Source organism: Chelmon rostratus, chromosome 7, assembly GCF_017976325.1.
Source record: "Chelmon rostratus isolate fCheRos1 chromosome 7, fCheRos1.pri, whole genome shotgun sequence".
Taxonomy (NCBI): domain Eukaryota; kingdom Metazoa; phylum Chordata; class Actinopteri; order Chaetodontiformes; family Chaetodontidae; genus Chelmon; species Chelmon rostratus.
Genome location: NC_055664.1, coordinates 18,500,797 through 18,515,807, shown reverse-complemented (window position 1 = coordinate 18,515,807; position 15,011 = coordinate 18,500,797). Strand labels below are relative to the sequence as shown.

The 15,011-nt window shown below is 44.0% G+C and overlaps 1 protein-coding gene across 7 annotated transcripts in view; it reads right to left on the bottom strand.

Annotated features, from left to right (window-relative positions):
- The window catches only part of LOC121609706 (muscleblind-like protein 1), a 61,691-nt gene that overhangs the window by 30,916 nt on the left and 15,764 nt on the right, over positions 1-15,011 (bottom strand). For all 7 annotated transcript variants that reach the window (XM_041941407.1, XM_041941401.1, XM_041941405.1 and 4 more), the window contains exon 2: positions 11,030-12,050. In XM_041941407.1, the coding sequence (XP_041797341.1) occupies positions 11,030-11,203 (174 nt within the window). In that variant the 5' untranslated portion in view covers positions 11,204-12,050. The remainder of the gene's footprint in view (positions 1-11,029; positions 12,051-15,011) is intronic.

Below are 15,011 nucleotides of genomic sequence, written 5' to 3'. Positions count from 1 at the left end.
ATAATCCATTCATCATTATGCCTGTTTATCCTTTGCAGGGGTGGCTGGAGCCTATCAGAGTGCTCACTAGGTCGGGCACAGGTTACACACTAGCTGGTCACCTGTCTGTCACAGGATTAACACATAGAGACGTGCAACTGTTCACACTACATACACGCCTATGGGCAGTTTAGAGACGTTAATTAAGCTAACAAGCTAGTCTGCAGGAGGAAACCCACGCAGGTACGGGGAGTCGATTCTGCATTCAGTTAGCGTAAAGAGACAAACCACTGCACCACAAGTCGGCCCATACAGTATGTTAAACCCAAAATAATAACACATCTGCCTTCTGTTTCCACTGTGATCGCACAAACTCTCTCCTGTCCCATTTTAATTTCTTTATTCCATTACGTCAGAGCTATCGTGCAATGGCTTCCATAACAGCACACGCATACATAATCAACTCAAAATGCCCAGTAACGCAGCAGCGAGAGACCTGCCCAGCCTCAAACTTCCTGCCCGCTCCAGCCGGCAATACCATTAACCAGGCACCATAGCCTGCTCTAACGTGATTACCTACCTGAGGTGAATGCTCATTATTTCACAGGACTCTCTCTGCTTTACCCGGATCAGTGTTTGTGTGTGTCACTGTGTGTGTGGTTGACTGCAGTAGAGACCGAGTGGATGTGTGTGTGTTTATGTGTTCAGGGTTGAAAGTGAAGGATTACGCTTCAGAGGTGCGACCGCATAGCGCCCGAACTCCTGAGATCAGATGGAGAGTAGAGGGTCGGTGACAGGTGGAGGGGAGAGGAGATGGAGGAAAGGCTAGACGGTGCTAGACAGACTTATGGCGCTGCCAAACGGCAAAAGAACAGGTTGGCAGACGGCTCGCTGTCCTGGAGTGAATTAATGTTCTGTTGCTCCCACTCTCCGTCTATGTCTCCCTCCACCCCCGTGCACCTTACTTGTCCGCAGTCTAATTTAAATGTTTGTTTTACCGCTTCACTCCCAAAGAATTCACATGGTGTGCCTTAAAAGCGGTCGGACGATGGTGAGGCAAAAAAAAGTTGGGAGGAGGAGGAGGAGAGGTGATCGGTGCACTTGGAGAAAGACGGGGAGTTGATTGGAGAGGTGGTGGTGTGTCGGAGGGTGATTAGATATTCTGTTCACAACAGCAGTAGCAGCAGGAGCAGCAATAGCAATGGGACATCACGACTCAGCACGCAGAGATGCTGATATTGCCTTCAGACTGTCTAACCATCCGGCGCCCTCCACCCTCGTACGAAAACACGTGCACATTTTACGCTATGCTTGAAAACTCAGTCATCTATGGGGAGACAGCTGCATGCAGAAAGCTGTAGTTTGAGGCAACGTTAATAGTTTAGGAAGCGGAAGATTAAAAGTGAGAGGGAGGAGAGGGCCAAAAGGTGAAGGAGGGACGGCTGCGTGCGGTGAGAGGCTATTCCTGAATGCCCTTGTATGTGTTTTGGCTGTGATGTTGTTGTGTCATGTCTCCATGCTGATGCAGTGTGTTTAAAGAAGGATGTGCGTGTGTGTGTGTGTGTGTTTGTGTGTCTATGCTGAGGCAGCTTATCCACAGATGGATGCAGAAATGGTGGCCTCTCCGAGGACAGGGAGACATTTAGAGGAGACGTTTCAAGGGAGGACTCGCTCATGAATAGAGCCTGACAAAGTTAATAGCTGCTGGCTGTGTTTTCCCTGCTTACTTCACGGCAGCGTGCTAATAAAAGCCTCCTTTCATAATGTCCTGTGTAGGCTGAGCCATGCGAGAAATCAGATATGGTATATCTCGTTTAGTTAGGCCCAAAAATATATTCTATAAATGGACGTGCCGAGTGCTGGATGAAAACAGTTAGCAGGAGTGCACCCACTTGCTAACACTAATGTTTTTGAGCGTCTCTTACACCAATAACACCACTTCACAGTCACAGCTCAGAGGATACTCGTATACGTGTACACACACACACACACACACGAAAAGAAGCAAAACCTTTTCTGAACATAACCACCAGTGGGGAACCTGCTATTGCTCCCAAATAGATTGACGGTTTAGTTATTATAGGAAATGCTCAATAAAGGTCTTGTGCAAAAATGGTTTTCTCCTTTTTTCAAATTTGGAAAAATGTGCACACTAGCTGCAGTAGTTCAACTTTTAATGCATAAATTAACAGTTACAACAACAACAAAAATAATCTAATAAGAACAAAACTCTTAATCTAATCTGACTGTTAATATCTGATAATCCTTTTTTAACTATATTCAGTTATATGTGTGCAGTATATACCTGTAATCTATATGGTCAAAGTGCTGATTCAAGGCTATGCTCTGACCCTATTAAGTGACACGATCAATCCACTGCTATTGTATCGGCCATTGGAGGAGATACCCTGAGTGAAGGTACTGGAATCGATATCAGGAGAGAACTTGAAGAAACTTGAAAACTTATCTTTTTCCCTGTTTGGATCTTCTGCCGACCCTGAGTCAGCATGTTTGAGTCGTGCCTCCTAGTAGTTAGTTTGTACACAACTAATTAGCAACAGCAAGTACGTTTTAAAGGAAACGTAATGGACCAAATCACGTTTGTATTAACATAACGAGGAAATGCTGTTAATTAATGTAATGTGCTGAACTCATGTTTACTGACAATGTGCTTGATTTGTTTTCTGGCAAAATAGAAATGCAATGTACCGCCCACACGTAGCGACTACAGCATTATCCAACTTTCTTATGGTTATGTTTAGGTGCTGGCAGCACTTGTTTTATGTTAAGGAAAAATCACGGTCTGTTTTAACACAGAAAACCTTGATGAATGTGTGTTTATTGCCAAAACCAGACCACAGTCTGGACGCTGAACCCGGGATTCTGGTGTCACAGTCCTGCACTTTGTACACCTGCCATAAACATCAGCCACCTCCCTGAAACTCCAGCACGGTACATCAAAAGTGGTGACTCTGAACATAATCCAGGAGGCAATTACGTTTGTCAACACAACCCAATTAAAAATGCAAATGAGTTGCATATAAACGTCATTTCTAGCAGACAGGGTTGCACTGTTCATGCCTGAAAGCAAAGTCCCCTTATGTGGATAGATTCAAAAAGTACTGGCCTCACATTGTTGTGTTGACAGGGAAAACTGTGGTTTTGGAGAACAATGAAGTTAAGACTACTCAGACACAACAACCTAAACCCCTCGAGTGGATGCATGAGCGTAAACAGCATTTTCAGATTTAGCCAGTTTAGCGCAGAAATAGTCTAAACACAGACCCGAGTGACCCCCTGCACAGAAAAGTCTGATGACGCACAGCAAACACAAGCAAGCATCATGGAAGCATGATTCATCTCTGTCTGATGGTCGGCCACGGCGAAAAAGAGAGAGAGGGAGAAAAAAAGACGACCCGAAACAGACGAATGTCTCCCCAAAATATGATGAAAAGCGATTAAGACAAAAAAGATAAAAATCACCGCGTGTGAAATGGAAATGAAAGCGTCTGGGATGGCGGGGAGAGAGAGAAAAAAAAGAGGAGGGGGGGGGGGGGGGGGGGGGGGGGGGGGGCTGCAGGATGGGTTGAGTAGAGACAGATTAACAGAGGTAATGAGAGGAGAGGATGAGAGCGCAGAGCATGACAGCAGAATACAGATACAGAGCAGATTAACACTGTTGGAGTACGTTTCCCTTTCAAAGAGTTCTTATCCAATATGCTGCATCCCTCTGTGCACACACACACACACACACACACTCATCTCTGCCTCTGTTTTCTACTGGGCTCTCATCTCAATACATTGCCTTACCTATTCTCCTGTTATCTGTTCTCTTTGCTCTCCTCTGTCTTTCTCTCTCCCTCTCGCCTGCACTCACCCTCTACACTTTTTCTGTCTTTTCAAGGACTCTGTAGTTTACCGCATATGTAGGTCACCATACGATGCCAGTGCTGCTGAGCTCGTGTTCGAGTGGCTACGTCTGCGCTATAAGGAAATGCCCATCTGGTCGTGGCTGGTGCGTGTGAGTCCTGCTCTCTAAAATACAGCCTGTAATCATTGATTGCACTGACCAGAACATATTTCTGAACATGCCGCATTTATTCAAACACTGGGGGTCGACCACGCATACTTTACATTAAAGTACTCCAGTGTTTCTTCTGAGGGCACATTATGGAGTTTACAACAGCTGTAGAGCTGTTTTTTTTTTAATCATTTGAATATTTCATTACTTATTTAGGCACGTTGGGGGATTTTTGAACATATATATACAGTATATATGGCCCAGCTTGAAGGTGTGTCAAAGGCTTTTCTTTTTTTTAATTGTATGCACATGTCTGTGTGCATGTGTGTGTCCTCAAAAGGGACTCTGTGGAGACCAGACCTTGGCGCAGACCAAAGCCACACTCCAGCCACACACACATAATTGGTTTCTATGCATTTTTGGCATCTGGGGAGATCGTGCTTTTTACATATTCAGCTTTAAGAAAATACTTCAAAACACACACTGGCACTGGCTCCACTTCATGACAACTATTATACGCTTGAACTGGCTGTTTAAGGTGATTATGGGGACATAATACACAGCAGCATCACCATAATAATGGCGAGGCATGCCCTGTGTTATTGCAATAATAGGCCCACCAATTCTCAAGGACATGTGGCCATTACTCGCACACATCTTCACCTTCGGGATAATGTAATGCATAATTAAACCGAAAAGAGTGCGGTAACGTTAATACACATACACTGTACCAAGTTTTCATTAAGCTCAGGTAATAACAGCACCTTTACAGGCCTTTCAGTTAAGGGCATGGTCGTGTTGTAGCAGTGCCCGCACAAGCTGGAGCCGAGCAGCATCTTGATGACTAAGAGACTCCCAGATCCTGTCTTCAGAGTGCGGAATTAACACAGCTGGAGCACTAGACATGAGGAAACTTTGTTTTTAGTTAATAACAGTCAGGTGCCGACCGGCCAGAAAACTCTTGACACCAAAATATTTTAGGAGTGTTTTTTTTTTTTTTTTTTTTTTGTTCTAATGACCTCAAGCTTTCTCTCACAATGAGTCAAAACTAAATATATAATCAAGACAATGGCTTTCTATCAAACGCATCCTTTACTACAGCAGCTACATGATTGGCTTGACACAAAGCGGGAAAATCTCAACTTTTTATTCACTCTGCTCTCTGATTGGATAATTAGCATGAAAGAGTTAGTAATTAACAAAACATACTTTTCACAAACATAAAGAAACACTAAATTTATGACATATTGCTGAAAATGTGACACACTGTAATTACTCCTACAACAACATTTCAAATCCTTTTCTACAATTTATCCAAGGTCAAATGTCTAGTGTACCTGGTCCTGGTTTTCTCAAAATAATCTTGTAGTGGGAACTTTTTTTTATTTGCATTGTATCAACACTGACGTTACTGGTACAATTTAGAAATTTCTATTCCTGTTCTTTCCCATGGAAAATTCAGTCAAAACCATGGCCCTGCAACATCTTTTCCTTTCAAACCTCCCAGCTTTAAGAGACAAAAACAGGGGAGCAGCATCACATCATAGTCACAGAGCATTTCCCTTAAGCACCCAAAGTGATAACTACAAATTTATATCCACGACCACTTTGAAGTGTTTCATGTAATGTTGTTTTCTTTGAGAAGAGTAAATTAGCAAACTGGTAAATCCTGAGTGGGCTTGTTAGGCTGCGTGTTAACAGTCTCTATTTGAGGCTAAAACATAATCAGCACAAAAATGAAACAAATATTTGTAGATAAAAAAAGGGGAATTACAACAACCGCTGCACTAAAATCAAACGTGTTCCTCTGCATTCCTGACATACTAAATTTTAAGCGGTACAAATCATTTAACAAATGAGTAACAATTTTCACTCTGTGAAACATTTTGGTTGCTTAGAGGGGTTCCAGGGATTTTCACCCAAAACCTTAACTCTTCTTATTTATTCCTTCCATGCAGCAACTTTGTATGACTACAGTGGATTCCAATAAAACCTTTCCTTTAGAGAAAACATGAAATGTCAATAGAATGGATTAAAATCTAAATGAGAAGAAATGACTTGGAAATTTGGCCCACTGAGACACTTTGTGTATGGTCATCAGCACTGTTGTGCTGCTCCTGTGGCTCTCTGGCTCACTCTCACCTGTTTCCCATCACGGCCCAATGGCGAGTTTATTGTATTTCGCCAGCCTAAATACCCCCACATTTGTTTTTTATTCTATTACAATGAAACCGGCTTTGTCTCCAGCAGCTAATGGCAACAAGCTGCTGAATTCCTGCAGCAGGAGCCAAAAGGACAAGCAAATACCCCATTTTTAAAAATGTTCTCTAATTATAGACATTTGTCCAACAAGTACAAAATTGGTTGCTTGTCTGTGCCTTCGAGTTTTGTCTGAACACACCTTCAGACAGCTAAAAATCCCTTTTCAGAGAAACATAAACACGTACTAGAACTGAGGAAGCAGTTAGGGATTAATGCAAACTGAACCCATTCAATTCCATAAACGAAAATGCCCCTAATTTCTTACCTCTAATCCTTCCTATACAAAATGAGCAAATATGCACCATGTTAAATAATCTTGAAGTTGTGCTGTGCACTCGGATAGTTTGCTTTCTTTGTTACTGCTGTGATTCTAGACTGAGAGGGTCAGTCTCTCCGTGATATCGGCCAATCCTGCGGAGTCTCTCCCTCTGACTCATTTCCCGTTCACCTCTATCGCTCCATCCTCTGTTAGCGCCACCCGTCAAATGGAACTTTCCACTACACTCACAGCTGACAAACAGCTATTTCGCTGGAGATAGCACCGAATGATTGAATGAAGTTTGTGACAGGAGAGGAGAAATGAAGACGTGGAAGAAGAATTGGAGAATTATTTTAAAAGATACAGAACAAAGTGCATTTATTAAATCAGAGAACGGAAGAGAAAGATGGAAAAAGCAAGCGAGAGCCACTCTGTTACTCCAGCTACAGGCCCTCCCCTCCATTGCCGGCGTGCATTTCAAAAGGAATTAAGGGCAGGTGGTATGCCAAATTGTCCCGGAGAGCAAAGCCAACATCCATCCCTTCACTCCCCTTTTTTTCCTCCACATCGTCCCGCCTGTCCTTCCCTATCCCCTCCCCATGCCTAGCTGTGTGTTATGAATTCATCTGCAGATAAAGCAGATCTATCATTCTGTCACGGAGGCAGGGAAGGGAGGTAGACTATGGAATGTCCTGGCACTGAGAGCAGGGAAGGTCTCTGAGCACAGTGCTACGCTTCCTCGCCCTTTCCCTGCTGCGCCTGCTCTCGTCCTCTCCAACTCAGTCCCCCTGTCTGTTTTCATGATCCGTGCAATGCCTTGGCAGCCCCCCCCTCACTCATTCCTGTCTTACCTGTACCAAACAAACCCACCCAAGCCATCGCAGCTCCAACCAAGCGGGCCACAACTGTAATAACACAGTGCCCGGCTTAACAAGAACCCCCTCCGCTCCCAGTTACAAACCAAGGTAAGCTGTGGCCTGGACTGGCTTGACTGACTTCCAGCTCTGGTCTCCAGTTACGCTGAATAACACCCTGCTTGCCAATCAGATAGGGGACAAATTACGGGACATGTGCACGACACGGTCGACAGAACACTAGAATCCAGAATCACCGCGCTCACTTGAGCCAAAACAGGCAGATTGACTTGACTGATATCACTGTATCCAACACATTCCCAGCATCTGGAATAATGAGACAGCAGGCTGATAGCCACAGTGTGAGACTTGTTCGACATGTGTTGTGTGCGAGGCTTGTATTCTGCATATGTCCATGCATATGTGCTTGTCTTCATATACATATACTAATATATACATACTATATTACAGAAAGCCAGTGTTCCTGTTTGGCTGTCAGCCATGACACATGGTGCCACAGCTGACCCTTTACAAACTCTCACTGTTGTTGGTAAATTAAAAGTGTGACCAGCTGCACACACGCAACGTATGGATGTCCTGAACTGTGCGCCACATGTTTATGACTGAAGGGAAAATGTGTGTCTTACAGCCCATTAAAATTGTACTTTTATTGTCTTCTCTTCTCTTCTTTAGCTGAAGTGAGTTGACAGCATATCCGACAAACACGACTCAACGTATCTGCAAAGCATCCACCGAAAACATATTTTCATTTGTTTTGACAACAATATCAGCTCACAGCAAACAAAGCATGATTGATTCATTGTTATGTTGGTTAAGGTTCTGGAAAGGGTTCTGGTTTATACTGAAAAGGTCAACGCTGACTTGAAGCAGGCGGCAGGATGTTTACTTTTTAGCCACGCTAGCAGCATTTTTCTAGAGATGGCGATGTTGGTCAGTCTGTTGGTTCTGTTGGTCAGTCGGTCCACCACATTCAGGTTCAGACAGAAATATCTCAGCAATTGGATGGATTGCCAGGAAGCTTACAAATAACTTCTGATTTGGTGATCCACTGACTTTTCCTATATCACCATGAATTGGTGAATATTGTACTTTTTTAGGATGAAACCACAACAAGCATTGGATTGATGGCCATGAAATCTGGCACTCATTCACAATAAACCAGCACAAACATGACAATTACCAACATAAACCACCATGTTCTGAACACACACATTACAAACACTGATGTTACAAAGCAAAATTTGCATTATGGAAGATAAAACAGCAAATCCAACTAACTACTCAGTCCAGCACGGCATGATGGGAAATGAGGACCATCAGTGTAGCTGTAGCTTCAGCTTTCGGCAAACTTGACGCGAAAGAGGTGTGTGTGTGTGTGTGTGGGTGTCTCTTATTCAGTTCCTTTTTATTGGGCATCAACCTCACATTTACGCACGTATTGTGAAAAAAATAAGACTTGAAACCTGAACGTTTCATGTTGCTTTTACGCCTGTGAGACTGTGCTGAAACACGATCCCGCACAGAGTCGCTGCAGACAGCTGCAGAGATTTAAATGAGAGCATCTGTTGCGTGTAGGAAAAACGCATCTGATAAAGCTCGTCAGCAAAGTTCCTGTTGGAAACAATCTTGAGATAAGTTAACATTGCCATGGAGACCAGGTAAAGCTCAGGCTGTAGTGGTGATAGCGTAGTTATTACAAACTGGAATATATAGCCGAATATAAAGCTAGTTGTACTTATGCAGTTAATTTGGTGAAAGTAACGCAAAAATAGTGTAATAACATATTACTATGCACAGACAGCGATACTGTAACGTAACTTTTTAATTACCTATTACATCTAACTGACATACAGTAACCTCCTCACAAGCTCAAATGGTCTCCAGCCTCAAATCCCTGCTCTTTTGGCGCTCATCATCTACACTAACTATCCTCCCATGACTTCTGCGTTTGCTCGATGCATTTTGAAGGAAACCTATTCACTGATAAGATTATGATCACTGGCAGCGTTTTGTCCAGACCAGGAAGTGCCTACATTCTTGTACAGTGGAATACAGACCGATTTTGTTGGAGATGTCGGTTCAACACAGCATCACGACAAAAGGACTTGTGACAGATTCTCACAGTGAAGTATTGTTGACGTTTTTGTGCAGACTAAACTCAAGCACCTCAGGCACAGTCTATTGACGCTATAGACGTTCCAATCAGCTGTGCTTTCGAGCATCAGGTAAACGTTTCTTGCCACGATGAATACGCGGCGTCCTGCAATGAATCCTTTAATACATATTTCCGCCGTCTTTCCATCTTCCCTCTTTTTGAGACAGACAGAGAGAGAGAGAGATAGAGAGAGAAAGAGAGAGAGAGAGAGAGAGAGGGAAGAGGAGCTGCATGGTGGGAGTGTGTTGTCCCAGTGCCAGGGCAAAAATAGACAGTAAATTACAGAGCCTTCTGAGAACACCCCACTGTGCTTGCATGACCTCAAAATAACACACACAGACATACACTCGCAGATTCACTTACAAACACGAAACACACAGCGTGCTGCCCTACTTCTATATTTCCCATTCAGCCTGTTGATGTGACGATCGCACAGAAACTCTCGCAATGTGCCAACCGACGGTCCTGCGCTAAAGTTATGTGCCAGTGAAGGAAACTCTGAGTCTCATTCACAGATGTTAATGCGATTACTGCCTCATCTCAGCTTACCAAGACACACACACGCACAAGCACATGCTCTCTTTCTACATATTTCTCATAAATGTATTTATCTGCTTGCCATGGCTTCATCTCAAGAAACGGTTTCTAACTTCACAGCAAATTCACTGCTGAGTAACGCAACACGTTAGTTTTGCAATTCAAGTAGTCAGTCATTTGGTTACATTTTCAAATAAGCAATCTGTTACTGCTGAAATTTCACCGTAGTCTTCTGTTCGGCGAGCTAGCGTTTGCATTATTTTGAATTTTTGGGTGATAGAGACATGCCAGTGAAATGTAAATTGTGCCTGGGTGATAAGTGTCCGTGAAGAGCTCTGCTTCAAATCTGAAGAAGCACCTGCAAGCAAAGCACAGCTCCACAACACTTGGGTACCATCAATTTCTGTCTACTTTCATGCACCTCAAGTTATTTGGCTTTTTTTCCCATAGAAAAATACATGTTGCATGAAGTCGTTAAGCTATGCATTGAGCCATGATACCCTCTTGATTTTATTTTTATTTGCAACATAATTGTTACTAAAGAGTTGTAAAGAGGATGTTGTGTCTGTTTTTCCTGTTGTTAGCCTGCAGAGTGACTGATTATGGGCTGTAGACTTGGCTGTGCAATGATGGTAGAGTCAGTGCATTCAAAGGTACATGTACAGTAGGCCACATACCCTCTGGACAATATGGCCAACATGCACAAGGAATCGCAAAGGGGTACTCGAACAAGTTACTTTTCAATGGCAGTAATCTTAATCTGCAGTGGCAATAATCCAGCACTGTTTAGACTGTTCTTGAAAACGAAGACCCTGATCTCCTGTGCACGAACTACACCTTCTCTTACGATGCTGCAGACAATGCTTGTCAACACTGCAGGCTAGAAAAAAGAGAAGACGGGGCAGTGATGAATGAACATCACAGGTGTTTGTCATACTCACCTTGAGTGAGTCAAAACAGGCAATGACTCTGCCGTTTTCCACTTGACAGCTCTTGGCAGGGTGGGCGAACTTGCACTCGCTGTCCGGTCGTGAACACGTTCCTCTCTGGAATTCCCGACAAACCTCCAGCGTCAGCCACTTCGTGTCCCGGATCGGTGTCACATTCACCGCCATTTTGAACCAGGCAGGAGGGGCCGATTGAGAGGAGTAGGTGTCCGGAAAATGTAATTATGTGTGCGTCTGTATGTTTGTAATGACACTGGGACAAGTGATGAGAAAGAATAGGTAAAGGACATGGGAAAAAGACGGTTTTAAGAGTTTTGTCCCCAGGGTCTGATTCTGAGGTGAAGCCCGTGAGGCCTGGGACTCGCCTACCACCTGCGGCCCATCCTTAGAGTCTGTTTGTGGCTGTAATAGGAATCCTTCAGCACCTGTCACCCAGGGCCTGGGCTGGTGGCGGCCACAGAGGTTTGCTTTGTAATCTCTCCCTCGTTCTCACTCACTCAACACACACACGCCAGTCCTCTCTATCGCCTCGCTCCTCGGCCGAACTGTCAGATGAGACGAATGGCAAAACACATTATCGATCGAGTTGGCCCATGATGAAAAGGCGCAGGGCTGGAGGAGAGGAGGAGAGGAGGAGGAAGAGGGACAGAAGGAGAAGGATGAGGAGGAGAAGGGGACAGCAAAAGAGACGATCTCCTTCCCCTCACAGCAGCCGATAAAAGCTGTCTGTCTTCAGTATCTGGCTGTGTCTGCGGTGGAAGGAGGAGTGGTTGACTTCCACAGAGGAGGGCTGAGTGGCATGGATGGAGAGAGGTCTGGCGGACGGACAGAGCAGGAGATGGAGGGAGGTGTCCGTGGTGCGGAGGCTGGCTCAGTGGACGGGGTTGGCAGTCCTGGCAGTCCTGGGGCTCCTGGCGAGGCTGGCAACTCCAGCAGACATGGACAGGCACGGAGGCAGAGGCGGCTTCAGTGGAGCCAAACAGCCAAAGGGGTCAGCGAAAGAAGGCACTTCTCTCTGTGGAGAAGGAGGGAAGAGTGTCAGTGGAGCAGGGCTTCACGCACACACACACACACACACACACAAACGCACGCCGAGGTTTACACACTCGGGCACACATTTGCATCCGCACACACAGCTTCATTCGAACACGTTTCCCAGTCATTCTCGTGCACATCCTCTCTCACGGTAGCCCTCACAGAGACTGGCAGGCTCTCAGCTGGAAAATCAAATCAAACACCATATCGCTAACAGTAAAGCTCACGCATTCAGGCGCAGACGATTCATTTCAAAGGAAGACGGTGAAGAAAAGAGAGAGATCAAGACACAGTCTGTGTATGCATCTATGTATAATACTAAACTACAATATTAATTATGCTGATTCTACCTGCAGTTTAGGATTTGATGTCAAAGATTTATTACAGACTTTAACATTTTCAACTCTAAACCTCTACAATATATTTCAAAGAACAATTACAACTGATCTTTGTTTCAAAATCATAAGAGCCTGTGTCGTGAAATGGAACACTGCAACCGTTTTTGTAGGCGTCAATAACAAATGAGCAAGAGTTTCAAAGTATTGATCAGTGAGTTATCAATCTGGCCGTCCCTGGTGAGATTGGAAACGGCAAATCATCTGGCTCGATGGTTCCCGCATCACTGCTGGCAGGCGGCCAGGTGAGACGAGCGAGATAGGGGCTGGACGAACAGCAAAGGGACGGAAAAGGAGAAAGCATGTGACATATCTCCCCACTTTTCTTTCATTCCACGCATTCCCGCACGCTCCTTAAATCCACTCCTTCCAAACGCTTTCTGACCTCTCTTGCTCACGTCCGGATGTTGAAAAAACAGACAGCCCCCCGAACCTCCTACAGCTGCTACACTTACAGTGAGTGTCCTCAAACCTACATCCCACATGTGGTTACATCACCTCCAAGTCCCCCCCACACTCAGACGTAATGTTTTCATGAATATGCTGACATGAAGCACTGGTACAATTCCTATCTAAGGCAGACAGAAGTTTGTGGGCAACGTTAAAAGTGAGTTTATTTCGAGTAACTCGTCTGTTACTCAGGTAGCCCTGTTATTCATACAGCAGTCATGACCTTAAATTTGTAGACTCAGGAATATGTAACTCCTCTTTACATTTTAGCAGCTGCTGTATATCATAGATCTGTGTTCAGAAGCCTGCCAGTGGCCATGAGTCCACAACTGAATGCCCAGCACTGTCCGCTGGGCTCACACTTCCTGTTTTCTGTTATCATGTGCTGGTGGGAAACACCAACATCTAAGAGTGTACAATCGACTGCCAAACATTGTCATAAACTGTTTTATTAGCTAATAAAACCCGAAAGACAAACAGCAACAATGATGAATGATGTGAAAAAGTTGTGCGTGGTAGCATCTTGCATTGAATGGTTGCTGCTGGATGCCAGAAGTTCCCACAAGCATTTGAACACATCAAAATGACACTTAAAAAAATATGCAAGTATAAAATGTGATGTGTCTCGCTGGATAGGCGTCAAGGCCTGTGCTTGACTGGAAAAACTTTCAGCTTATTATTATTAGACTACTAGTTTTGCATGTAGTAGATGCAGCAAATTCAGGCATTTTCTCTTTCTGGGAACTGAAATAGAAAATGAGTCAGGCTGAAGCTGTAACAGACAAGTGATTTACAGCTATTTATCACAAAATAACCTTGAACACAGCGGACATTTAACAGTGATAGAGCATCAAAGGATTAGTTTAGATCTGCAATCACTAATGCTGCAAAAAAAGGGAAGAAAATGGTGGTCTGAAGAGAAACAAGCATAAAAAAGGAAGAAAGAGAGAGAGGAAGGAAGAAAAAGAAGAGAAGTAAAAATACTCCCTTGGTCAAACATTGATTGCCTATGTGTCATGCTCTTTTCTCCTATTTGGGCCGGTCACATCTGTGGTGAACTACTTTTTCAGGATGAAGCTGACATTTTGGGCAGTGTGTGTGCGTGTGTGCGTGTGTGTGTGTGTGTGTGTGTGCGTGCGGAAAGAAGCGAGAGGCCAGGGTAGCCCACTGTATCTGGCAGGAAGACTGTGGTAAGGAGGGAGAATACAGACCAGTGCATTAAATATGGAGTGGCAAAATTAGTCCTCTGCATTGCCTATTCTTACTCACTCCCTGGCCTCTCCTATAAATTTCTCTCTATTGCACAGCTAAAGCCCAGATAGGATGGTAGACGGCATTGCTTGCATGCAAATAAAAGCAGGAAAACTGGCACTTAAAACACTACCGCTAGAAGAGACGAAATGGAAGTCTTATTTTCATACTTGCAGCCATTCTGTTTGTGGGTCATGCTAAAGGCTCGTCTGCACAGGAGGTTTTCCAGCAGCTATTTTTTCCAGTTTGACAGAACAGATATTCTTATATTATTATTATATTTGGGATAGACCAATCAAATCTGCCGGATCAGAATTGTGCCAAAGCTGACATTATTTAGCGAGCTGGGCCAATAAGACCTGAAAATACACAAGTAAATACAGTTTATTTGTGCGTGTCATTATAATGTTTACTATATCCACTAGCAGTTACATTCAGTGAGACACTTTTTAGTGCAACGCTGCTCTGCTAACATGCTGCTTTCACTTGCAGCCTAAGGTGTAACTTTCAGTATGGTGTAATTTTGATCTCGCCACCCTTGTTGTAGGCATTCACAAACACACAAAACAGTGTCGTTTGCGGCAAAGCAGCATGAGCAACCTAAAGGTTCCCAAATAGACCTCAATTTTACAGAAATCCTTTTAAATGTTTGTCCCTGAGTCTGTCCAAAAGTAAACACAAACATTAGATTTTGTTGCTAAATGCAGGAGGATCAACCTTGCAAGCAAAACCAAACTGTTTTTGCATCTATGTGCTTCTAAATCAGACAGATCATGAATGAATTTTAGAAACTTCGGACTGTATGTTGCATGCATTAAGCCAACTCAACACAAAACTCTCCGCTG